This window comes from Alexandromys fortis, unplaced genomic scaffold (genome assembly GCF_014885135.2).
Source record: "Alexandromys fortis isolate MF-2015 unplaced genomic scaffold, M_Fortis_MF-2015_v1.1 scaffold_44, whole genome shotgun sequence".
NCBI classification, from domain to species: domain Eukaryota; kingdom Metazoa; phylum Chordata; class Mammalia; order Rodentia; family Cricetidae; genus Alexandromys; species Alexandromys fortis.
In genome coordinates, this window is record NW_026067921.1 from 10,842,149 (window position 1) to 10,868,909 (window position 26,761).

The window sequence follows — 26,761 nt, forward strand, 5'->3', positions numbered from 1 at the left end:
AGTGCTTGTTTTGAAATACATTCCTGTTTTCTCAAGGGATAAATTATTCTCAGACTCAGCTTCCTCTAACTATGTTTATAACCCAAGCTGAATGCCTTCCCCAGAGAAAGTCAGACTTGTGCCAAGGGCCAAGGGATGGAGTCTTGGGGAAAACAGATGTCTCGTTGCTCTCTTCGTTGTCACATCTCTACTGCGACTCCTTTGTCACCTCTGTTTGGGTGCCAAGTGCCTTTCCTGACACCACTCTTGCGGTCAGGGGAGGTCTCAGAGGAAGGCAACAGGGGCGCTGGTGTTACCAGTTGCCATCCGTCACTACAAACTGCAGGGAGACTGAAGGGGGCGCCCGGGAGCTGACCCGGAGCAGCCTCTGCCCGCCACACTCCAGGTGACTGAACCAGGAGGCTGAGGTCAAGCAGCTTTGTCTCCAAATACTGTTCAGTCACTCGCAGCATCTTTAACTATATATTTAATTGTAAGAAATTTAAAAATATATATACAAATACAAAACTAGGAGAAAGAATGCAAAGGGTTGGGAGACTGGAAAGAATCCAGTATATTGTGAAAGGTCTAAATACTAGAGGGCAGGCAGGGAAGGGAACAAAAGTCTGAGATAAAAAGCAGCCTCCCTTGCACACTGGAGTCAGTGTCTTGCAGGGGTGGAGGGGGGGCATGAAGCGCTGCAAAATTTAGCCAGAGCTTAAGATGTTGACTTCCAGAGAGGAGAGTTGAAAGCAGAACGCTGATCTGATGCAGAACCAAGAACATCTGAGGACTGCTAAAGAGGAGGCGAGCTGAGGGTTAGGGTTGAGGGATGCCATCTGGGCTGGTAATGAAATCCATGGCCATGGATCATTCAGATCTGATTATCGTGCTGAATGGTGCCAAGCCAAAGATAGTAATAAGACTTTATTTATAATTGCCTATCTTTACATAGCTTGCTCTCTAGGTAATGCAGAGCCTCTGGCAGGCTGAGCAGGTGTTGTTTTGGGGACCTTTGTGGACACAGTGAGGATGAAGAGCCCTGGATTTCTGGGACAGAGGTAGGATCCTTATCAGGAGGGAGGGAGTTTTCCTTCTCATTTCCACTGGGTCTGGCTAAGCAGTGGAAGGTTAGCCAGGCTAGAGTATTCCAGGCGGCAGATTATAAGCTTATTTTCAGTGAGGACTAAAGAGAACTAATAGAATCCACGATCACTGTAACCTAGCCAAAAGTCCACAATGATAGAAGTGGGAGGCAAAGGCAGGAGAATGGGTGGAAGCTCACGGGCCAACTGGCCTAGCACACACAGCAATAAAGAGAGACCCTCAAACAAGGTGGAAGGCTGACACCCAAGCTTGTTTTCTGACCTCCACACTCATGTTATAGCACATGTGTGTCTATACACACACACACACACACACACACACACACACACAGCGAGAGAGAGAGAGAGAGAGAGAGAGAGAGAGAGAGAGAGAGAATGAATGAGGGAGGGCTATCTTTAAATGCAACTTTTTGTAATTTCAAAAGCCACACGACGAGCCGGGCGGTGGTGGCATTCACCTTTAATCCCAGCATTTGGGAGGCAGAGGCAGGCGGATCTCTGTGAGTTCGAGGCAAGCCTGGTCTACAAGAGCTAGTTCCAGGACAGGAACCAAAAGCTACGGGGAAACCCTGTCTTGAAAATAAAAAATAAAATAAAATAAAAGCCACACAACTATTTGCTAAGCAAGGTAACTCTGGGTCAAAAAGGGATTTCGTAAGACAGGCCAGTGAAAGCAGAGATCACAAGGGTCAGCTCCAGACGCCCAGAGCCAGGAATGACAGCCCTGCAGAGTTAGGGCAGGGAGGGAGGCCTGGGAATCTCTTAGGCTAGACTGTAATTCCTGAACTCAGTCAGTACACAGCAGTATTAAACTATTGATGCACAATAATTATAACATTAACAATAGCAAGCACATGGAATGTTCTTATGTGTGTTAACTTACGCAATACAACAGTCCAGACGAGGCAGCCGTATTCTTTTCTTTTCTTTTCTTTTCTTTTCTTTTCTTTTCTTTTCTTTTCTTATTTTTTCTTTTCTTTTCTTTTCTTTTCTTTTCTTTTCTTTTCTTTTCTTTTCTTTTCTTTTCTGGTTTTTCGAGACAGGGTTTCTCCGTGGCTTTGGAGCCTGTCCTGGAACTAGCTCTGTAGACCAGGCTGGTTTTGAACTCACGGAGATCCGCCTGCCTCTGCCTCCCGAGTGCTGGGATTAAAGGTGTGAGCCACCACTGCCCGGCTTCTTTTTTTTTTTTTTTTCTTATGTTGTTTTTTGAGAGAGTCTCACTGTGTGGCCTGGAACTCCCTGTAGACAAGGCTGGTCTTGAACTCACAGAGACCCACCTGCCTCTGCCTCCTGACCCAGGGGTTAAAGGTGTGCCCCATTATGCTTGGCTCATTTCATGGATATTGGAGAAATAAAATACAGAAAGTTGTTCAGCGAAACATGAGAAGAAAGATACATAGCAGAAGGCAAGTGTTTTGTTCTTTCCTTTTTCCCACTGCCTTTCTAGCCTGGCATGGGTTCAGTAATTATTTTCTGAAGTAACCATTAGTAGATCCAAGATCATGCAGGTAGCACAGCAGGTCGGTCTGGGATAAACGCAATGTGCTGGGCCAAGATGTAACCACGCTGTCCTAGGTACTGTTACAGGATAAGGACTCGGTGCGTGTCATCTGGAGCTACATCTTGATAAGCCTTGCCCCATCCTAACCTGACTATCTGAGAGAACACTGTCCAACTCATGTAAATGAGGCCAGCACAACCCTAACGCTGAGAGAAAACAGTGTGGGAGAGGAAAAGTGCCGACGTGCGTGTGAACAAATATATTAAAATCCTCAACAACATGGGAATAAATCGGATCCAGCAGCACAAAGAGAACTCTACACCGTGATCAAGTGGGATTTAGTACAACTAGGCAATGCCGGTGAAATATTTAAAAGTCTGTTAATGGAATCCACCACATTAGCAAGCTAGCAATGAAGAAACCACATCACTATATCAATTGGTAGAGGAAAGGCATTTAACAAAATCCAATACCCATTCATGACAAAGAACAACAAAACAGCAGCTACCAGCCTCAGAAAGTTACATAAAAGGTGAATTTCCTCAATGATTTCTTAAAAATCTTCAAACTCCCCACAGACTCATCATTTGTAATAAATGTACTGTTCTGGTGGGAGATATTGATAATGTAGCAGGATGTGGATATGTAGATGCAAATGTAAGAGGTACCTTCGAGTCAATTCTGTTGTGAACCTGAAACTGCTTTAAAGCACAAAATATCATACATACACACACACACACACACACACACTTAATTTTTATTTATTTTTAATTTATTCTTCTCTCAACACATTTAGTTTTTTAATTTAATTTATTTATTTTGATTTATTTTTTTTTTAATGCAGGATTTCTCTGTGTAGCCCTGGCTGTCCTAGAGCTCACTCTGTAGACCAAGCTGTCCTTGAATGCAGAGAGCTGTCTACCTCTGCCTCCCGACATGTGCCACCATGCCTGGTCACACAATTAATTTTTAAAAAGTTTTTTAAAAAACCGCATAGACCATTCAACGCAATATCAATGAATTTGAATAAAGTCGGATAATTCACACTCCTCAACTTAACACTTACTTAAAAGCTACAAGATAGCATAGCGTTAGTGGAAGAATAGGGGATCAATTCGACCACACAGAGATAAAGAAAACCATATCAGTACTGTTACCATTCCTATTTCATTTTATGTGTAGAAATGCTTCACTTCCATGTTTGTCTGTGTATCATGTGTGTGCCTGGTGCCCACAGAGGTCAGAAGAGAGTATCGGATCCCCTGGAACTGGGGTTATGGATGGTTGAGTCACCATGAGGATGCTGGGAATGAAACCCAGATCCGCTGCAAGAAAAATGTTCTTAACTGTTGAGCCATCTCTCCAGCCTCCAGTCAAATACGCTTGATCAGGGAACAAAGGTGATTCAATGAAGAAAAGCTAGTTCTTTCAACAAATTTGAACAACTGGGATGCATTTTTTATACTTTTAAAAATGAACATAGGCTTAGATTATACATTTCAAAAATGTCAATTGAAAAACTATAAAACTTCTGACTGGCAAATACCAGTGGTGGATACCTGTAGTCGCAGCCCTTGGGAGGTAGACGCGAGAGACTTAGGAGCTCTAGGTCATTGTTGGCTACTTAGTGCATTCCAGGCAAACCTGAACTTCATCAGATCCTGTTGCAAAAAAAGCAAAAAGACAGATGTGCTATTACATGCTCTCAGGAGACAAGAGTCAGTCAGATCTCTGAGTTCCAGGCCATCCAGCGTTACGTAGTGAAATCCTGTCTCAAATAAATCAACAAATAAGCAACCAAAACAATACACCAAAAGAAAAAAATTATCACATAAGCTGGGCTTGGTAGTCAATGTCTTTAATCCTAGCAATGGGGTTAAAGAACCAGATGGATCTCTGAGTTCAAGCCCAGCCTGGTCTATGAAGTGAATTCCAGGACAGGCAGAGCTACAAAATAGAGAGTTCCTGTCTCAAAAAACAAACATCAAAACAGACCATAGCAATTTCTAGCAAGGATACAAAGCAACAGGAGCTGTCCTCTGCTCTTTCTAGGGATGTCAAATGGTGTGGAAACATTAGACTATACTTTGTCGGTTTTTCCCATAACTAAAAGTAGTCTAACATATAACTGAGCAACTGTGCTCCTAGTATGTTGAAAATTTGCGTGTCCACTAAAACCTGCGCATAAATGTTTACACTAGCGTGACTTATAATTGCTCAAACTATACAATGTTCCTCATAGGTGAACTGGGGTTCATCTATACAATAGCTCAGTATTTAGCAGTAAAAACAAAAGAACAATCAGTATATGAATAATCATGGATGATATTAAACAGATACTTGCTAGCTGAAAAGGTGACATATTCCATGACTTCACTGTATGATATTCTGGAAGAAGGAAAACTATAATAATGATAATAAAGTTCAGTGTTTACCAGGTGTTTAGGAAAAGGAGAAAGGTTGAATTTGGAATGGCAATAATTCTTAGGTAGTGAATCTACTATTCTGTATGATGACATAATTGTGGACACATCTACAAAATGTTACAACATAAAGAGTAAGCCCAGTTATGCAATTTTGAAACACTCACGTAAGAGGTCAGAGGGACCTAAAAAAGAATGCGGAATGTATCAAAGCAAACCAGCAGCTCTGGACATCTATGAACAACCCACAGAAGTGGATAGCAATAATGTTGCTACCTTAGGAAACTCTGAGTGGGAGAGGGGTCAAAAAAAAAAAATAAAGGTAAGAGAATTTGTACAGAGGCTGGAGATGTAGTCCAGTGATGGAGAAATTATCTGCATCAATAGGTCCCTAGAAAAAAGCTTCTGCACTGAAATGAACAGATGTAACTAAGCACTACTCTCTGGTGGAAAAGATGTTACCCAGGGGCAGTTGTGTTAACCATTCTGACACAGCAATGATGTGTACTGGAACTGGAAAAATTGGTAAGTAGGTGGTGAATTATGTTTTACACCCAAACATGGAAGAAACAGAAATGGTTCCTGTACTAATGGATTACAATGAGCAACATCACGTTTATTTTACTATAGATTCAAATGCATACATATAGAAACACGCATGTATTTCTTTGTTTTGTTGGTCAACTGGAAGAAACTAGAAGTGTTGACATCCTATTAGAAACGAGCACACGCCTGGCGGTGGTGGCACAAGCTTTTAATCCCAGCACTCGGGAGGCAGAGGCAGGTGGATCTCTGTGAGTTCAAGGCCAGCCTTGTCTACAGAGTGAGTTCCAGAACAGGCTCCAAAGCTATAGGGAGACACTGTCTCAAAAAACAAACAAACAAACAAACAAACAAACAAAAAAAGAAGCTAGCACCCTAGTCCCCAGATTTTGGTTTCTCATATTATTGTCCATTAAAAGGACTAGAGCTCCTTGGAGAAACAGATTGTTCTAGGAGTGGGAAATAGACAAGATAAACCTGGAGTATCTTTCAAGTGTCAGAAAGTAAGGACGCGCTGTGACAATCACCCCCAAATAAAAGTCACACAAACTCCATGTGGGTCCGGCCAGTGAGGGCATGCTGAGGGGACAAGGGACTGATGACCAGCCCTGAAGCAATGAAGCAGCAAAATGAAGTAGTTCATTTAGTTATACCCCAAAGAATAAAATAACTTTTCTTAGAAATAAATACATCTATATTGATTCCTACAGAGCCTTACATCGTGATTAATAGCCAACAAACAAATTATTGGGCACGTAGATATGAGAGAAGACAAATATTCAGAGAAGCTCAACTCAATTATGCTACAGCGTTCTCAAGTAAGTGACTAGAACTCCCCACCCTTTAACTACGACTTACACACAGCAGCAATTTCTACAGAAAATTGCGGTATGAAATGCAGGAGAGGTAACTTAAGTGGACAAAACGGACACACACTACTTCAGCTAGAGGACCAAGGTCAACATCAACAGCTACAAACCGTGTTAGCCTAGGTACCCTTAATCTATGTGATAGAAACGGTACCGCACCTCTTTGCTCTTCATCCCCTAGCCCCATCGGCGACGCGCAGGTGGGAACTAGGTGTGGTGCTATCCACCTGTAAATCTCGCCACTGGAGAAGTGGAGGCAGGAGTACCAAAGGTTCAAGGTCATTTTCGGAGGCATTTGAATTTGTGGCCACCTGGGCTACATTAAGAGTCTGTCTCATAAAACAACAAATAAACAGCCAGGAAAGGGGTGGATGAGGAGAGGTCAATCAAGGGGACCTAAGCCAGAAGGTCTGGGGTGCCACCATTGCTCAGTAATATGTATAATGTAATGTATATTTCAAAAAACTCTAGTAAAGAGTATCTTGAATGTTTTCACTGTGAAGAAATATTAAGTTTTGAGGAGATAGATACGTTTAAGCTCACACAATGGATGTGGGTATCAGACATCACACGATACCCCATAAGTATATATGATTTTATGCTTTTACATAGTGGAAAAATAAGTTAGAGGCTCTTTCAATCAAGGGGTGGTTTATAAAAAAAACTTGATTCCATAAAACCAGCCCAGTTATTAAAAACAGAGGGAATCTAAGGGGAACTGAAGGAGATGTGAAGACAGATGTGAAGTGGTCTCCTGGATGGGTCCTGGATCAGAGGTGGGAACATAAGGGTAGAAGCGGGGAAGTCAGAAAGGACTTCAGTGAGCAACAGCATCAATATTGTCTATTAGTCACAGCGCATCTACCGTGTTACTGTAAAATGCTGACGGGGTAAACTGGATGGGGAACGTATACCAATTCTCTGTTCTGCCTTCAGAACTTCTCTGTCATACGGTTTAGTAAAACAGACAACCGGCTGCTTGTTGTACAGCGTCAGGGCCAGGCGAAGTAAGGCACTGGGGTGAGGGCAGCCTTAGCAATTCCTAGGGAGCCCCAGTTTGCGGACCTGGTGGCTGGCACAATGTCACCCTTAAGTTCTCTCTTACTGTGATTGCAGGCACAGTGTCTGGCGGGGTAGCTCTAGATCTGTCCTTTCACACCCAGTGGGCTTCCTTTTCCTGTCTCCGGTAGCTCTAGTCTCTCTGAACTTCTTGATTCCGTTGGGAGTCTAGTCTTAGAGAAGAACCATCCCAGCCGACCTCCCCTAGTCTTGTAACAAACTTGGGCCAGGCTTGAGCTCAGAGATAAAGGGCTCGATTTTTTTTCTGTGCGCTTTTCGCTACCTTTCTTGGGGGAGCAGGGGAGGGCCGTGGGCCTTGTAGACTCTGGGCTGAATTGCAAAGGGATTTGCGGGCAGACAGAGTTCTGACACTGGAGGATAATCAGGTCTGGAGGAGTAGAAGGATTGTACGAAGTTTTGTGGGCTGTAGGGTGCAACTGTAGCGTGACTTCTACGCTCAGGAATATCCAGGGAATTCGAAGAACTCCCATATTTTTGCAGCAGAGGAACCGCTTGGACTTTAAAGAGGGAGGTTCCGGCTGCAGGAAAATGACTTTGGATAGGTGGCGCGTGCGCTCTGGAAAACTGAGGGCTGGCAGAGAGATGGGGCTGTCTTTACAGAGGGAAGATGAGGACCAGGACCCCACAGCCTACACAAAGGCACCATAGGGAGGGGAGAAACAGTCTGGAACTGGCATCACCTCCTCCAACAGGTGCCAAGAGCTCTCGGGAGGTGCCAGACAAAGTCAGCAGGCCTGTGCGCCAGCCGCGCCCTGTCCTCTCCAGCTTTACGCACGGGTTAGCTCGCCTTTTAGCCTCGCAAGGAAAACAGGGAGGAGCTCCAGCCATCTCTGCTAAGGATAGAAATTTTTCCACAGTCACAGACCCCTACCAGAAGTTTCCCCAAAGGCAGGAGCCAACGGTCTAGGCTCTCTCTACACCCAGGTGCTGAAGGAGCAGGAAAGGCCTTGGCTGGCCCAGGAGAGGGGCGCACAGCTTGGCTGGCGTATGGCAAGACCTTTGAGTTAATGTATAATTGTGAGCAGATGGCGGGGGCTGGCGGCAGCCTGGGGGCTGGGCTCAGCTAATGAGGGACAATTAGCCCCAAACACGGTGGGGGCAGCTGAGAGAGTCAGACAGTGAAGGTAGATATTTGCTCCTCAAACAGTCTGGCGCGTTAGGCAGAGGGTTGAGCGACTGAGCCTTTGGGCTTGCTAGGCCCCCCGCCAGGGCCCTTTCCCCTTTTTTTCCTCTCCTATCACCTCTGGGTCGAAAGCTTCTGTTTGTTCAGACCCGAGAGCCTGTTGTAAAGACAGAGCGAGAGGGTAGTTTATGGGGGAACTCTCTGCCACCACCATCTGCCAGGGCTTGTTCTTTCTCCCCCCTGACACCCCTACCTACACCCTCATGCAGCTGTCTATAGGAAAAGCCGGTCAGGGCATGAGCCTTGAGCTTTAAGATGCAAGGGCAGATCCAGAGAAAAGAATAAGGCAGAAGAGGGAGGATGAGAGCAGGGATGCCCTGTGCCTTCTTGGGGACCTTCTTTCGCCAGGCGTAATTAAACAGAGTGCCCAGCAGCCCCCAGCTGCCCCTGGTGGAAGAACTCTCCTTGCTCTGGGGCATGTGCTGTCCTGCCCATGGTGCTGAAAACATCTGTTGCAGTCTTCCCTCAGGTCCAGCGCTTCAGCCCAGCCTGCAGATGCTGGAGCAGACTGGAAGAGGAGTGGAGTATGTGTCAGGGGAAGACTGAGGACCCATTTCTGTGATGCATTTGGCTTTGGAAGACAAGAGTTTGCAACTCTAAGCTCCAGGTTCATAGACGATACCCACTTCTGAAACACCACCAAAACCCAAAGCATTTACCAACGAGATCTTCGAGTCTTTCCTCTTCCTTCTTGGTCTAGTCTTCATGCCTTAAACGGGGGTTGCTTACTTGAGCATCACTTCTGTGCCTGAGTTACAGAATCTGAGATATAAAATGTACCCCAAAGTCTTTCTACATCTGCTCCTTCGCACCCTTACAAGCGTCTGCCCACAACTGTGATGGCAGCAAGGCTCCCAAGCACGCAAGTCTGTGTTCCCTTCCAGCAACCCACTCCCAAGGAACAACCTCCCCACCCACTGGTTTCCACACTCCAGTAATGGCCCAGACAATCTATGGTGTCTTTTGTGAGAACAGGAATATCAATTTTTAAAATTTAATCTAAAACTACCCAACCCAAGCAACATGGAGTCTGGAAACATCCAGAAGTGTAAGAGGGCAGGATAGACTGTGTGTGCATCCTTAGAAACTCCACATGCATTTCTGGTCATCCTGACACTCAGTCCCACCAGCCTAACACCGTCGGGGTTCTGAAGTCCACGATGGCCCTATTTCCAGGCGAAGACTCATTCTCTGTGTCATTTCAGGCACGGAACAACTAGAGAATTGGTGAGAATCCTCCCTGGGGAGAGCTGACATGTGTGACCCACACTTCTCTGTCCAGTCTCCTTCTCTCGAGGTTTCAGATGCCAACTCAGACTGTACTCCATCAAACTATATGTCATTTATCTTGTATAATAATACACACACGATCCGGGGGTTGACTCAAAGACTCTGACATATGCAGCATGGCTGGGAAACTGTATCAGTGCTTCTGGAATGTTCCTTTATATTTCTATGCGTGTGAAACTTTGGGACCATAGTCTGAAGTCCCTCGTCTTCCATGATCCTCATTCTTTTCAGGAATACTGGCCCATGCTTGGGGACACCCTATGCTGAGAGAGCCTGTCTGAGAATGGCTCTATGCTTCCTTCAGGGTGAGTGGACACAAGGTGGACTCTGAAGCCCCACAGAAGGACCCAGCGGGTCCCTGATTGTGGGTTACCCTGCCTCAGGGCCAATGTCAGCCAGCCCCATGCACACTTCCCTCCTCCTCTGCTCATGGCCTGTGACATCACTGGCTACTCCCAGAAGGCTGCCCTCTGCTCCTGAGCACAGACTCTGTGTGGCTCTGGACCCCCTGGCTGGACGGAAGCAGCAGCAGAGTGGAGGCTGGTGCAATAGCAGACCACCAGCAACCTCTGGAGCCCCCACAGGAGCCTCGGACCTCGCGCTGGAATTCCTACCTCCTTTCCTCCACCCAGGTAGTTCGCCAGCAGGCTCATTGTCTGCTCTGCCTCCCATACTGTCTCCATGTCTTTGTGTGCCCAAACTCAACTTTCTTCCTCCTGTCTACACACTTATTCTCCTTCCTGCCCCCTCAACTCCTCAACCTGCTGTCTCCTCTAGTGAGTATCAAGTTTTGTTTTTTTTTCTGACAGGTTGCCACATATATTGGGGGTGTGGGGGAGGCTATTGGAGATAGGGTTTCCTTTTGTGAGTTAGGGCATGATTCATCTTGGTTTGGAGGTCTTTTAGATGTGACTATTGGACCTGCATTCCACAGGTAACTTTGGTCACTTGGGAAGTTAGACTCTTATGCATGTTTAGCTGAAAGTCTCAGCCCCTGTTCCCTTGCCCCTTGCACCCCCAGCTTCCCTCTCCATTTCTTAAATGACAGTTGCCCAAGGATTAAGCAGGGCTGGGATAAGAGAAAGAGAATCTCATGCTTTGAAACCAGAAATGTTTTACCTTTGCTCAGAAACTGGCTTCTGAACCTTAAATTTTATTCTCTGAGGGGGTCTTGATTTATGTTCATCTTAGTTTGTGCCTCCATTTTCTGTGTGTGTGTGTGTGTGTGTGTGTGTGTGTGTGTGGAGGGGATTTGACGGTCTCACTGAGTCTCTGGAATGCTGAGAGATTGAAGGGGTGTATCTCCAGATACCTAAACATAAATTAAAAAAGGTCACCCTGGCTACCGAACTCGATGAGCTCTGGATCCATTGATGTTTTGCTCCTGCTGGTTTCTTCTTCCTCTTGCATTGTTATCTCCATTTAAAAGGAAAGACTCCCAGGAAGAATTCAGGTGGGACTGATATTCTTAACCTCCTCCCTCTCCTGGTATAACTCTCTACACACTCAGCTTGCCTCTGTCCTTTTCTCCTCCCCCCCTCCACTTCATCCCAAATAAACAGCAATGTGCTCATGCCTAATGCCCTATTCGAAGTAATTGCTGTTGAGTTAATTGAGCCAAGGCAGCTTGGTTATTTCAGGAAAGTTCCATGGGCAAACTGTTCCCTGGAGTTACCTACAGCTCTGCCAGGATCCCAGGCACAAAAGGAGACAGCTTCAACTCCTTTTAGTTGCTGTTGAGGGCAGAAAAGACGAGACTGTGGTGGCTGTTGCTGCACAGACTCTCTTGTGCTGAAGATGTCTTCCACTCCCACGAGCAGCCTTCCTTTCCAAATGCTGCAAGGAAATGCTAGTAAAAATTACAATGTCTGAAAGGCAGCCATTGAAAAGGAAACTTCACTGTGGTATCTGGACTTATTCCATGTTCAAAAGCACCAACAGCTACAACAACTGTAGACCCTGTTATGAGCTGTGCCTTCTAGCAGAAGCCATCATCTCAGGCTTTATGTATCTTTCCAATGTGTGGGACCGGATCCCAGGGTCTGAGGGTAAAGCTGAGTCCCAAATCCCCCCCACCCTGCTCCGAGCTTCCTGGAGAACACAAAAAACCAGGGTAAGGCAGTCCTTGAAGTGCTTTGATGGGAGTTTGGAGAACTGAATTTAGGACCTCCTGATTACGAACTCTGAACTTGAAAGCCAGAGAGTCTCTGGCTCAAGGGTGTCAGTCAGGCACTGAGAAGGCTTATGGCCAGTCAGTCGTCACATTGTCCACTTGGGGAAGAGAAAGTCCAGGTACTGAGAATGGTCCCTCCCACCTCTCAGCCCCTCTTTAATAGACATGTGGGAAGTTAGTTCCTCCTCCTCCTTCATCCTCCTTACCAGGAAAGATCCAGCACCCAGCTGACCCTGTGATGTCCGTCCAGAAGAACGTAACAGAACTTTAATGTTTTTGTGTTAGCCAGCCCGCTAACCCTGTAAAAAACATTCCATTCCTTGACCATTTCAAGGAACCACACTTAAATAACCCTATATTATTGCAGAACCAGATCAAAAGGGAAACTTCTAGACGCTGCCCCCTTCAGTCTGCCAGTTGGCGTCCTGTCTTTCCGTGAGGAGGACCAGTGTGAAGCATGCAGCAGGACGGTGAGAGGCCTGGGAGAAGCTGGAAGGATAGAGAAGGGTTCCGAGATTGAATACTGTCGCTGGGTCTTGGCTCCCATCAACACAATTTCAATTGTCGTTAGTCAATGCTCTGGGCATGGTTTTCTCCGGTTGCTCCCTCTCTGCTTTACTCTGCTTCCTTTGGGTTAGTGCATAACCCGCTCCTAAAGCAAGTGGTTTGTTTTGAGGACCCTGGGAAAAGGTGGGCGCAATCTCAGAGAAAGACAGACTGTGTGGTAGCAGATCAGGATAGAAAGCCCGAGTGACCTTCTGCAAGGGTGGGTGAGGACCTGGACACGCACAGTGCGCTGAAGCTTACCTCTAACCCTCAGGAATCAGCAGTGTGAATCAGCTGGGGGGACTCTTTGTGAATGGCCGGCCTCTTCCTCTGGACACCCGGCAGCAGATTGTGCAGCTAGCAATGAGTGGGATGCGACCCTGTGACATCTCTCGGAGCCTTAAGGTAGGGCCAAACCTTTTGTCCCATAATGGAGACAAGAACCAGGCACCAAGGACCTCTCTTAAGATAACGGTTTGGGGCTGAACCCTAAGGGCCTCCTCCTAGAAAACCTTCTTGGAGGTTGGAAAGGGGAGTTTTAGGTGCCCAAGATGAGCTTAGCCACTCAACTCCATGGCTTGGTTCAGTAAACCCCCCCTTTGCCTTGTAGCTTCCTTTTGTCTTAGGAATGCTCAGCTTCCTTCTACCTATCACGTCTTCTGTGTCTGTTTCTGCTTCTCATCTGACTCAGGTATCTAACGGCTGTGTGAGCAAGATCCTAGGACGTTACTACCGCACAGGTGTCTTGGAACCCAAGACTATTGGAGGAAGCAAGCCGCGACTGGCCACACCGGCTGTGGTGGCTCGAATTGCTCAGCTAAAGGATGAGTATCCAGCGCTCTTTGCTTGGGAAATCCAGCGCCAGCTGTGTGTGGAAGGACTCTGCACTCAGGACAAGGCTCCCAGTGTAGGTGCCCTCTCCCTACCGTGGGGGCTTTGCTGGTAGACTGGGGAGAAGATTCCTTTCTTCCTTGGCAATTTTGTTATCTTAGCCTGGTGTTCAGGGAAACTGGTATCGGCCTCCTGACTCACAAATTTCTCTTCTGAAAAGCGGCGGTAGTCAGGGAACTGAGGAGGAAGTATGGGTTGGGGGCGGAGCGGGTTTTGGAGATGGCGAGGCAAGGGCAAAGGATCTACAGAACGCAGTCCTGGGTGTAGAAACCATTTCCCCCATATGTACCCCAACACCCCAGGTGTCGTCTATCAACAGAGTCCTTCGGGCGCTACAGGAAGACCAGAAGTTGCACTGGACACAACTCAGATTACCAGGTGAGTATTAGAATTGCCAGCAGAGATAACCAGAGCCAAATTCTTAGCATTTTATAGCTCTTCCTTCTGCCTAGCATGAGGAATTCTCCCTCTTTTTTCAATCACCCTCCCAACACTCCCTTAAAGAGGCTGTAGTGGGTGGCTTTGTTTGCTCCTGGTAGAACACAGAGGTTCAGAAAAATGAAATTGCTTGCTCAGTCATCAGCCAGTGGTTGGCATGTCTGGGAACAGAACCTAGATCCCTTAACTCCTAGTTTCACACTAACTGCTAAGGGCAAGGCTAGATAGGGCCTTTCATACCCTTCCTCTACTTCCTTTAGCTTCTCAGAACATTGTCCATATTCTATGGGTTATTCAAGCCTGGAGCAATTCTGTTTTCCCTAAGTAGTACCATGATACTGGGCACATTGTATAGCAACTGCATAGTAAGGAACTGCATACTCCTATAAAGCTGTGCTCTGCTTCTGTGCCTGTGTTGCTGTCTAGTGAGAGACCCCAGAAAACCAGAAAGGTCTACATTACAAATGCCATAAGACATTGTCCTCCTTTGCAGCTGTTTTGGCTCCAACTCTTCCCAGTTCCCACAGTAGATGTGAGGCTCCCCGAGGTCCCCATCCAGGGACTAGCCACAGGAATCGAACTATCTTCTCCCCAGGCCAAGCTGAGGCCCTGGAAAAAGGTGCTGGGCTGCGGTAGACAGTGGGGCAGAAGGTCCTTGATAGGACAGAAAGGCTTGAGACTTGTGGGCAAGGGCTGAAGGGTCCAGGTTGTGGGTGGCTTGGCCTTGGAAAGGAGGGCTATTTAGGGTTTTAAGAGGTAGGGAGTGGGGGTTGACAAGAGACCATGCCTTCCTTACTCTCACTGTGGGAACCTCTGTCTCTACAGAGTTCCAGCGTGGGCAGTACCCAGATTCAGCGGCCCGTGGAAAGCTGGCTGCTGCCACTTCTCTGCCTGAGGACACAGTGAGGGTGAGTGATCTCTGGAGCACAGTGTGAGGAAACTGGAAAGGAGAAGAATGTTCTGACCAGGGCTTTGGGTCTGCTAAGGTAGAGATGGCAGCAAGAGGGTGGGGGGAAAACTTGCTTAGAAAAAAAATCAGAGGTGACGTCCTCCTTGCTCTTCTGTTGACCGCTCTCCTCGTTTCCACACCCAGGGCTTTTAAGCAAGGAAAGAGACAGAGAGCAAAGGCAGGGCAGGGAGAGAGGGTGCCCGAGTGGTGGAAGGCTCTGCCTTCGGAGTCCAGGCCAGGGACACATGGTGAGAGCAGCTGGTGCCAGGTGGCTGAAGACACAGCCAGTGATACAGTTCCTGTTCTCTCTCAGGTCTGGTTTTCCAATAGAAGAGCCAAATGGCGCAGGCAAGAGAAGCTGAAGTGGGAAACACAGCTACCAGGTGATTTCTGTGCATATCCACCCATCCATCCATCTACCCACCCATCTAGCTATTCATTCACCAATCCACCTGTCCATCTGTTTATCCATGCATCCACGCATCCACCCATCCACCAAATCATCCACCCATCCATCCACCCACCAACCTACCCATCTATTCATCCACAATCCACTTATCCATCTGTCCATCCATTTATCAATGCATCCATCCATCCATCCATCCATCCATCCATCCATCCATCCATGTGCATTTACATAGCAATCCTCATATACCTGCACTAGATTCTGGGCATGTCCAGACCCTGTTCTTAAGGGCTGCTCAGTTCCTAGGATCATCCCTTGAACTTTATCATTATTTCTGGTTTCCTAAGCTGTTTTGGGAAGAAGACAGCCTAGTTTGTGACATTCGTCTCTCCCAAACTCTGCAAGAAGCTGCTACCTTTCCTGGAACCTTTGTCTTTTACCACATCCCAGGTCCCCATGCCTATTTCTCCCTCTGAGTGGATCCACCCTCACCTTGTAGGTGCTTCTCAGGATCTGATGGTACCAAGAGTTCCCCCAGGGATCATTTCTGCACAGGTACTTAGGAGGAGGGGGGAGCTTATGATATGGGACGACTAAAGGTCTCATGACCTCTCCTATTTATGGTGAAGGCATGGGTAAAACCCATGGATAGGCAAGGCCTTCACTGTGTGTTCTACAAAGTGCTATCCCTTGTCTTCCATGGGAATGGCATCCTCTGGGGTGTAGAACACAGCCTGGGGGCAGGTGGTCTTGGGGGTCATGCAGTCCTAGTTCCCAGGCTTTCTCACTAGTGATTGAGAAGACCCCCAACTTTGCTTTCTCAGCAGTCCCCTGGTAGTGTGCCCCCAGCAGCCCTGCCTGTGCCGGAACCGCCGAGTCCTTCCTTCTGTCACCTGTGCTGGGGGACAGCACCAGACAGGTGTTTCAGTGACACCCCATCCCACGCCTGTCTCCAGTCCTGCTGGGGTAAGAACTGAGAACAGGCTGTGTGTTCCCAGAGTCTACTACAGATCCTGGAGGGCATGGGAAGGTGTACTTGTGGGTATTCTACACCTTTTCTGTGGGAGGGTAGGGTCCTCCAGCTGGGGATACCAAAGGAATCTCTCAAAACAGCTTCCCTCATTCCTTGTGGGGCTCTTAATGCTGGGGCATCCACAGTAGCTCTGACACCTACAGAAGGCGAAGGAAGTGGTGTTGAGATCTGAAGGTATATACCCTTAGGTAAGTATGTCTCAGCCCTCTGCCTTAGTGACTTTGAGAGGCCCAACCCAGGTGCCAACAAGATGGCTCAGCAAGTAAGAGCACTTGCTACTGAGCCTGACAACCTGAGTCTGACCCCAGGAAGTTCACACGGCAGGAGAGAATCGACTCTCACAGGTTGTCCTCTGGCCTCCACATGTGTGCTTTGCACATGCTGTTGCACACACAGGCCTTTGAACCCACAAATAATGGATAAATTAATGTGGGTGAAGAGCCCAAGCTCCCCAGAGTCTTGCTGGTGTCACCCCCATGGCCACCTTTGCTCTTCCTGCCACTGGCTCTGTCCCTAGTCTTGGTACCACTTCAGCCCTAACCTGTGTGGTACTCCACTGCCGTAAGACTTGGACTAAGGTGAGACCCAGAGACAGGTGAGATCTAATGCCATTATTTCCCCCACACAGATTGCCACTCCCTCCTTCCTGTGGCTTCTTCTTCATATATGGAATTTGCCTGGCCTTGCCTCACCTCTCCTCCTGTGTACCATCTGATTGGAGGGTCAGGAGAAGCAGCATCAACCCATTACTCACACTGGCCATAACAGGCTTCCATTTGGAAGTAATAAAAGCTTTTTTAAAGTTAGCAATAGTTCTTCTTTTCTCATGAACACCAATATGTATGTATGTATGTATGTATGTATGTATGTATGTATGTATCTATCTATCTATCTATCCATCTATCTATCTATCTATCTATCTATCTATCTATCATCAATCTATCTTCTATCTTGTAATTTATGTATACATGTATTTTATCCAGTCATATTTATCTGTAGTAATGAATCTATCAATCCCATGTTTGTAGGTATTTATGTACCTATTGATATATTTAGGTGTTGGGGTTACACATGCACACACATCATATTACATCATAGCACCTCACTCTTTGGCCCCCCAGTACAGGTCAGCAGAAAACAAACAAATGAGAGTCAACAAATAACTAACTTAGCCACACCTAAGAAAATTTACTAGAATTATTTTATTTATTTGTTTCTGCTTGTTCGTTTGTTCGTTTATTGTTTTGATTCAGGGTCTCACTATGTAGCTCTGGCTATCTTGGAACTCACTCTGTAGACCAGGCTGGCCTCAAACACACAGAGATCCACCTGCCTCTGTCTCCCAAGTGCTGGGATTAAAAGTATGTGCCACCACCCCTGCCAAGACAATTTATTATAGTTCTTCGCTCTGAACAAATAAACAACAATTTCCTAATTGCATATGTATTTTTGCCATAGCAGCAGAGTGTAAATGACACTTGGAGATTCTCCTCTCCTGTTCATACATGCTCCAGGGGCAAACTGGAGTCCCAGACCTTCTCAAGTCTGTCTGCAAAGAAAGCTACAGGCTTCTCCCTGGTAGTCTTAGGATGTGGGGAGAGGGAAGAAGCTAGAAAAAAGAAGTGAGGGGATATTTGGAAAGGAAGACTGGCTTGTATTTCTAAGTTCTTTCTCCTCCCCACGCCCCTGCTTCTTCCCATATAATCCCAGCCTGGCCTTGAATTCCTAGTCCCCCTGCTTCCGCCTCCCAAGTACTAGAATCACAGGCACGTGCTGCAAATTCTCAACAATTCTTTGCTCTTCTGAGAGGCGGAGGGTGGATAATGGTGGTAGTGACAGGAGCGGGGGTGGGTGGCGAGCTTGTGTTTTCCACCTGGAGTAGGCACTGACTTAGAACAAATCCTCTAAAGCTGGCTGTTGAAGAACTGGTGAGCAACCACACATCTATTTATATGTAATCCATGTTAAAATGAACAGTTAGCCACCACGGAACCAATCACATTTCAAACACCACATGTGGGCTGTGCCTTCTTTTCTACAGCATTTTCACCAACAGAGAAAAGTGTGATGATGGTGTAGCCCCGGAAGCCATTTGATGACAAAGACAACACAGCCTGCCCCTCCCCTGACTTCTCCGCTTTTGAGATGGAGGTCTGCTTGATAAGGCTGCTCAGGAAAATAGGCAAGGTTATAGGGAGGCAATGTGCACAGCAGAGTCAGAAAACAGCCCCTCGGGCTGGAGAGATGGCTCAGAGGTTAAGAGCACTGGCTGCTCTTCCAGAGGTTCAGAGTTCAATTCCCAGCAACCACATGGTGGCTCACAACCATCTGTATTGATATCTGGCGCCCTCCTCTGGCGTGCGGGCATACATCGAGGCAGAATGTTGTATACATAATAAATAAATAAATCTTTAAAAAAGAAAAAAGAAAACAGCCCCTCACTCCAGCAACAGGCCTGACATCAACAACAGTCAGAGCTGTCTTATTTCAGCTGAGACCCATGGATGAGCACAGACAAGCAAAGGATGAAGGGTCACTTGTGGGGAACTGGACATAAGACTGTGAATCATGCGCACGCTCATATTTGCACACACACGAGTATCCCTGTATACACACATTCCCATGCTTGTATGTGTGTGTGTGTGTTTACAGAATGCTGAGGAAGAGGTTTTGTATTAAAAGACCTGTAAGATGCATTACCTCCTTAGGTAAGACCTGTTTTTTTTTTTAAATTTATTTATTATGTATATAGTGTTCTGGGCACCAGATCTCATTATAGATGGGTATGAGTCACCATGTGGTTGCTGGGAATTGAACTCAGGACCTCCAGAACGGCAGTCACTTCTCTTAACCTCCGAGCCATCTCTCCAGCCCAAGACCTGTTTTTGTAGCAAAGTCTCACCTTGCTCAAGATAGCCTTAAACTCTTGAGCTGGAGTAATTCTGCTTCAGCCTCTCAGTTTGCTGGGGTTTCAGGAACACTCTCTTTCTGGTGTAGGTCTGTGTTTAATGCCCTCTTGGAAAATGCCCTACTCCCTAGCATTTCCTACTTAACATTTAATTAAAAAACAAATTCATGTATCTTGAGAAGAAATACTGAAACCTAAGGCCATTTTCTCCTCTTCAAATTGAGTCTCTTTCATGTTTTTATTTCGACTTTTCTCATCAGAAGACTTTAAAGCAAGCATTTACTGTCATATGGGGTATTCGGGGACATGGATGCTGGCTTTAAGAGGCAGTCTGCTGTGTTAAGTAATAACTTTTAAGCAATTTCAATCCTGATTATATCAGGAGAAAGTTGCTTGCGGTCCCCTCAGCACCTCCTTAAACAGTTGCCAACCTTAACAAAAGGAGAGACAGGAGCTCAGCCTGGGCTGTGTGTTTTGGGGGGGATGTCTAGGATTTCACGGCGTTGCTTTGCTTTTTCATAGTGCTTATTTTTGTAGTCACTTTGTATTTAGCAGCAAGTGATTTGGGTTTTGTTTTATGACAGCGATAAAAACTATTCCTTTCTAAATGAATGTCTATGCGAATTAAAACATTAACAGGACAAGTGGGAGGGAGATAAAGGCTAGAGTAATGAAGGGCGTGCAAGACAGGCAGACATTCTGTAGGTCCTGCTTTGACGGCAAGAGCAGTAGAAATTGGTCACATCTGAGTACGAGGCTGAGCTCTGCCCATGAGTTATGGGCCCTCAGGGCAAGCACTCCAGCTGCCTGCAGAGGTGAGAAATGGTGAGGGAATCACTCTGCTCTGACTTCACTGCATCGAAGCTAACGATAGTTCAAGGAGGCTCGGTAAACAGTCAGGGGGAGCAAGGGATGGCGGGGTGAACATAGGTGCCAATGCCGGCACCCATGTTCCTAAGAGGAACGTTCTTTCATTTGTTCTAAACCTAGAAGGCATTCTTACAATAGTCTGTTTTTTGAAATTGTAATATGAATACATTATTTTCATCCTTTCTTCCCCTCAATCCCCCCTCTCAAATTCAGAGCACTTTTTATTTAAATATGAGAATAAGTACAAGATTTTTTATTTTAAATATTTTTTTTGAAATTAATATAATTACATCATTTCCCTTACTTTTTTCTACTTCTAAACTCTCCCAAGTACCTCCTTCTTTGCTCTCTCAAATTCCTGGCCTTTCTATTTTTGTTAGTCTTTTTGTTTTGTTTTATATATGTGTGTGTGCGCGCACACATGCGTGAGCTTGCGTGTGTGTATTCCTAGTTATATAAACACAACCTACTCTAAGTCTATATAATGTTACTTGTATGTTCATGTTTTCATAGCCGACCATGTGGTATTAGATAGTCATTGGGTGTGCTCTTCCCTAGAGAAGACTGTTTCTCCAGCTCTCGGCACTCCTTAATCACCTGTGATTCTTTTTATTTTTTTATTAAATTTATTTATTAAAGATCTCTGCCTCCTCCCCACCACTGCCTCCCATTCCCCCCCCCCCCGGTGAAGTCCCCCTCCCCCGACCAAGTCCCCCCTCCTTATCCGCCCAAAGAGCAATCAGGGTTCCCTGACCTGTGGGAAGTCCGAGGACCACCCACCTCCATCCAGGTCTAGTAAGGCGAGCATCCAAACTGCCTAAGCTCCCACAAAGCCAGTACGTGCAGTAGGATCAAAAACCCATTGCCATTGTTCTTGAGTTCTCAGTAGTCCTCATTGTCTGCTATGAAGTTTGCATACAAGTGGATGGAAATAGAAAACACTATCCTGAGTGAGGTAAGCCAGACCCAAAAAGAGGAACATGGGATGTACTCACTCATATTTGGTTTCTAGCCATAAATAAAGGACATTGAGCCTATAATTCACGATCCTAGAGAAGCTAAATAAGAAGGAGAACCCAAAGAAAAACATACAGGCATCCTCCTGAATATTAACCTTCATCAGGCTATGAAAAGAGACAGAGACAGAGACCCACATTAGAGCACCGGACTGAAATCTCAAGGTCCAAATCAGGAGCAGAAGGACAGAGAGCACGAGAAGGGAACTCAGGACCGCGAGGGGTGCACCCACACACTGAGACAATGGGGATGTTCTATCGGGAACTCACCAAGGCCAGCTGGTCTGGGTCTGAAAAAGCATGGGATAAAACCGGAATCACCTGTGATTCTTTGCCTAGCGTTGAGGCCTCCTGAGATCTCCCCATCCAGAACATAGTTAGGTGTAGCGAGCAGCATAGAGCCACACCTGATAGAGATGTATAATCAACTCCTATGGCTAAAGTCTGACTTATGCCTGATCACGCAATGATCATCAGCTGCTTGCATATGCATGAGCCTATGGGCAGTGCTTACCTGGCAATCCAGGATTGGCAGCCCATGCCTACTTAAGGGCTGGGAGAGGTTTTGCCCAGAGAGAGAGGGAGAGAGAGAGAGGAAGGAAGGAGAGGGAGAGAGAGGGGAAGAGAGAAAGTGAATAAAGTCCTGGAATAAACTGCAGTGAGAAGAGCTCCGGTGGTCGCGTCATCCTTGCTCCGGGGACGAGGTGGGGCGTGACAGTTAGGAATGATACTGATTTAGTAAATTAGTGGTGATATGTCCTCTTCCAAGATCCGTGATTTTGATAGCCCAGGGTGTTTAGTTAGGTTTCTAGGACATGATTTCCAGGCAAGATGACCTCATTTTAATTGTTACATACACACACCCATAAATCCATAAAACCAGCCATCCACTCACCCATACATATATACTTACATTCATGCATACATCCCGCTCAGCCCAGATTATGTTACTTGTATGTGCATGGTATTGGATAACCAACAAATACACTAACATGGAAGGGGGAAAGCCTCACAAGGCCTCAGCCCTAGACAAAGAACTACAGGCAGCTAAGGAATGGTGAGAGCAAGAGAAATACTCTTCCCCAAGGAAGAGTCTAAAAGACATTCACAAGCTACATCTACATTCAGAATCCTTCACAGCGAGGCTGGTTCGTCAAGGGACCATTGGGAAAAGTTTATTGGTTTGGGCTAGGGGCGAGGAGCATGTGGTAACTGTAAGTCTCCTTCCTCTTGTGTAGAATTTACAGCATCCTGGGGAGACAGTCTTTGACCCTCAACCTGACACATACTCTTTTCTTCTTTTCTATTATTTTTAGCTAGTATTCAAAATAATGCGTGTGTGGTTTGTGTTGTGTGTGTATGTGTGTATGGTTTTTACAGGGTCCCACTGTGTAGCCTAAACTGGAAATTGACCTGAAACTTTATTAGCCTCCTGAGTACTAAACTATAGGTATTCATCACCACGTCCAGTTAAATAGTGTATTTTATTTGGATACTTTATGCATGTGTATGTATGTATGTATATATATATATATATGTATATATATATATATATATATATATATATATCATGCACACACATATTTGTTCTGTTCTCTTCTTCACTTGCACTCCCCTTACTTTTTTTTCTGTTTCTTTTCTTTTCTTTCTTTCTTTCTTTTTTTTTTTTTTTGAGACAGGGTTTCCCCGTAGCTTTTGGTTCCTGTCCTGGAACTAGCTCTTGTAGACCAGGCTGGCCTCCAACTCACAGAGATCCGCCTGCCTCTGTCTCCCCGAGTGCTGGGATTAAAGGCGTGTGCTACCACCGCCCGGCTTTTTTCTTTATTTTTTTTTCCAAGACATGGTTTCTATGAGTAGTCCTAGCTGTCCCGGAGCTAGCTCTGTAGACCAGGCTAGCCCTGAACTCTCCCCCTTTTCAAAGGCCCCTTTCCTTCCCTTTGTGCCCTCATGTCACATAGCTATGCGTGTGTATGTATGTATGAGTGCATATTTACATCTAACTCCCACATATGAGAGAACACCTGCACCATTTGTCCTTCTCTCCGGTCCTCCACCTCCCTTCTCTTGGTCCCCTCCCATTAGACCTCCTCTTCCTTCCTCATAGTTCTCCGTCCACCTTCATGTCATTCTCATGTGTATGCACATTCTACACTGAGAGAAAATGTGGTAGTCTGGACCCTATGTTTCCCAAACCAGACACACATATGTCCTTTGAGTCAGATGCACATACGGGTCTTGGGGGTGGCCTGTTGTGATGTATTGTTGCTTGCAACAGGTGTTTTGCTAAACTCAGTAGGAAAAATTGTACAACATGTATTCTTCTCTTGGATCTTGACTCGGGGTCCTCTGTCCTGTTTAGCTAGAAGTTGTTCTTGGAGGCCTGGGGGATTTAGAGTTTGGCAGGCAGCGTCCCATTGCCCTGGAGAAGGAAGAGGAAATGGACAAGAGGAGAGAGAATGAAGCAATTTATACCTTTCTGGGTGAGGATAACCATTAAATAAGTGGAGACGAATTTATAGGAAAAAATAAAATCCCCATCAGAGTTCAGAGCAAGGCTGTGCAGTTAACAAGAAAGCATTTACTGAGAACTTGTCCTTTTGTGTATTTGTCCTGTCTTGTTTCAATGCTGGCATCGAACCCGGGGCCTCCCATAATGCTAAGCATAAGCCCCTCTTTACTAAGAAATTAAACCGAGTCACTGACTTCTGATAGAATGAGGATGTAGTAGAGACCAGGTCACACAGAGCATTTTCTGTGTTAGGTATTCCTCACAATTCCCTCCAAGGTCAAAGCCATAGTCTTGTTTGCTCTTCAAGGGACAGGCTTTGACTAGGACTGGGCTCTTATGCTCTACAGCGCATTGTTTACCAGGATGTGGGGCTTGGAAAGAGCCAAACCAAACTCTTAATGGCATAGATGCAGAAGTTGAAGCCTGATGGGATTTCATTTTATTTTTCTCAGTTTGTGCCCTGTGTAGACTACGCGGAGAAGAATGAACATACACCGAGGGTCGATATGGTTAGTTTCTGATTGGCTCTTAGCCTTGATAATACCTATGATGCATATTACTTCCACTTCACACGCAAGGAAACAGAGGTCTTGAAATGTGAAAGCAGTTTCTCTAAGGTCACAGTTCTAACTAGACGAATACTTGCCTGGTGTTTGTGAAGCCCTGGGTTCCATCTCCAACACCACATATAGACGTGGTAGGGTTTGCCTGTAATCAACCTGCACTCAGGAGGTCGAGGAAGGAGGATCCCTGAATTCAAAGTCATCCCTGACTATGAAGGAAGTCAAGGGCCAGCCTGGGCTACATGACAATAACAGCAGGAACAACAGCAAACCTACAGTATTTTCTATAAAGTTCATTTGACTTTCCAAGGCAGGAAAATGGGACCTCTGAAAGGGCGGGAAAACCAGAAGCAGCATGTTAAAATAAACTTGGATGCCGGGTGGTGGTAGCACAACACACCATTAATTTCAGTACTCGGGAGGTAGAGGCAGGCGGATCTCTGTGAGATCGAGGCCAGCCTGGTCTACAAGAGCTAGTTCCAGGACAGGCACCAAAAACTACAGAGAAACCTGTCTTGAAAATCATAAAAATAAATAAATAAATAAAAATAAAAATAAACTTGGTAGGCAGGCTAGGCAATGGTGGTGTATGCCTTTAATCCCAGCACTTGGGAGGCAGAGGCAGGAGGATCTCTGTGAGTTTGAGGCCAGCCTGGTCTACAGAGTGAATTCCAGAACAGCTAGAGCTATATAGAGAAACCCTACCTTAAAAAACCAAACCTAACCAAAAAGCCAAACCAACAACAACAACAACAACAACAACAACAACAAAAAGAATTTGTTTGCAGAAGAGACTGGGAGACTAGATGGGGATGAATCTGGGGACAGGGACTGTTGCTGAGGGGCAACGACAGCGGTACCTAGACTGATGGTGGTAATTATGAAACAGAGTGTGCTCAAGAGACATCGGTGGGGAAGCACCCGAGTTTGCACAGTTCGATAAAGGCAGCTAAAGGGGGTTAGAGAGGAGGCTTTGACCGTGACCGTCTGGAAGGACAGTAGGGTCAGGCTGGGAGCGATGGCATGGAAGGAGAGGACTATGGAAGAGAATCAGTCATGCTGGTTAGAAGGACGAGAAGGTTGAAACCAGTCAAGTCGGAGAGAAATGAGGTTGGCATTTCAGAGAAGAATCAGGGCTGGAGATAAACCAAGGGGTAAGGACGGAAATGTCCCTCCCTATCTACAAACATTTTCCCCCCAAATGGGGTAAAATTCTACATCTTAAAGGAGACATAGGCACCCAGGCCTGCTTGTAGACCCCTAAGTCAGAACAACAAAGCATTAAGAAACCCAGACACGATGCCCGATGCTTTTCTTCCCTCACTAGCAAGACCCGGTTTAGAAGCCTGCAAGGAACGGTGCGGATGTGGAATAAATGCCTGGAGTTGGTCAGCTCCTGGACAGAAGCGAGCCCAGTCCCGCATTCTGGTCTTTGGACCATAAGTCTCCCCGCCCACTTCCGTTCTCCTCTTGCGCCCCAGCTCCTGCTTCCCTGACTGACACCACTCTTCCTTACCTAAAATTCCCAGATACATTCTTTGGTAATGTCTCCACTGTCTGCCAATAGTGTGCCACTTCGGTCGGCTCGGATGTAGAAGCCGTTGGGCGCCAGCACCGTGAGCAAGTTGCTCCCCTGAAGTTCTATACAGAAGTTGAGGGCGAATTTTCCCCAAGGGCGGAAGGTGCCAAAAGATGTTATTGACCAGAAGGATCCGCCCTGTGCTGGGGAGGGAAGAACTATGTCGGTCGACCATTTGGGCAGCAGTTTTCTAAGCACTGAAACCTCCAAGGGGAGTTCCCTGAGACGTGCAATACCACCCCTTGTCCCGCCTCCTCTCTCTTCTCGCCCCTCCCCCGCCTTCCTGCGGGGATCGAATCCTGCCTGCTTTAGTAGATCCTTCTAGACAAATGCAGAAGAACCTCTGGGAACCTCACTGATTCCTATTCTGCTAAGCCACCCTGGGGCCTTGAAGTATGAAAACAAACTGAAATCCTGTTTTTATGATGAGTAGTGTCCGCGGTGGCAGGTTTCTAAGACCGGCCTGGGACTGAGGCTGGGCTGGGTCAGGGTCTCTGGGTGGGGAAGAGGAACCACTCACTCCACTCACCCTGAAAGTGGTAGATGCCCTGGCGGCAGGGCAGAAGGTGAATGCAGTCAGGCTGATCCCTGTTGCATTGTATCAGGTCCCGGTCTGAGGAGGAGCCCACATACCCATACCGCCCTCTTAAGACGAGAAACGGGCGATTGGCAAATCGAATCTCCAGTTCCTCATTGGGGCCTGAAAGAAACAGGGAGGCATTATCTGGATAGGTTGGGTCTCTCCAGGGGCTTTCCAGGGGGAAGAAAAGGAGCATGAAGGACACCTAAGGATTATGTCAGCATTTCCTTCTCTCTCTCTCTCTCTCTCTCTCTCTCTCTCTCTCTCTCTCTCTCTCTCTCTCTCTCGTGTGTGTGTGTGTGTGTGTGTGTGTGTGTGTGTGTGTG

General features: G+C 46.4%; 2 protein-coding genes across 2 annotated transcripts in view; one reads left to right on the forward strand and one right to left on the reverse strand.

Annotated features, from left to right (window-relative positions):
• The first annotated feature begins 10,472 nt into the window (after positions 1–10,472).
• On the forward strand, positions 10,473–17,175 carry Pax4 (paired box 4). Its single transcript, XM_050141663.1, has 11 exons — positions 10,473–10,606; positions 12,515–12,617; positions 12,968–13,098; positions 13,385–13,600; positions 13,887–13,962; positions 14,516–14,641; positions 14,848–14,930; positions 15,285–15,354; positions 15,877–15,932; positions 16,202–16,343; positions 17,039–17,175. Exons 2-11 carry the CDS (start codon positions 12,605–12,607, stop codon positions 17,173–17,175), a joined length of 1,050 nt encoding a protein of 349 aa, XP_049997620.1. The 5' UTR covers positions 10,473–10,606; positions 12,515–12,604.
• Positions 17,176–22,845: 5,670 nt separating this feature from the next.
• The window catches only part of Fscn3 (fascin actin-bundling protein 3), a 10,159-nt gene continuing 6,243 nt past the window's right edge, over positions 22,846–26,761 (reverse strand). Inside the window, exons 3-5 of the mRNA XM_050141760.1 lie at positions 26,385–26,555; positions 25,793–25,998; positions 22,846–23,623 (exon numbers count right to left, since the gene is read on the reverse strand). Of these exons, the coding sequence (XP_049997717.1) occupies positions 25,793–25,998; positions 26,385–26,555 (377 nt within the window). The 3' untranslated portion in view covers positions 22,846–23,623. The remainder of the gene's footprint in view (positions 23,624–25,792; positions 25,999–26,384; positions 26,556–26,761) is intronic.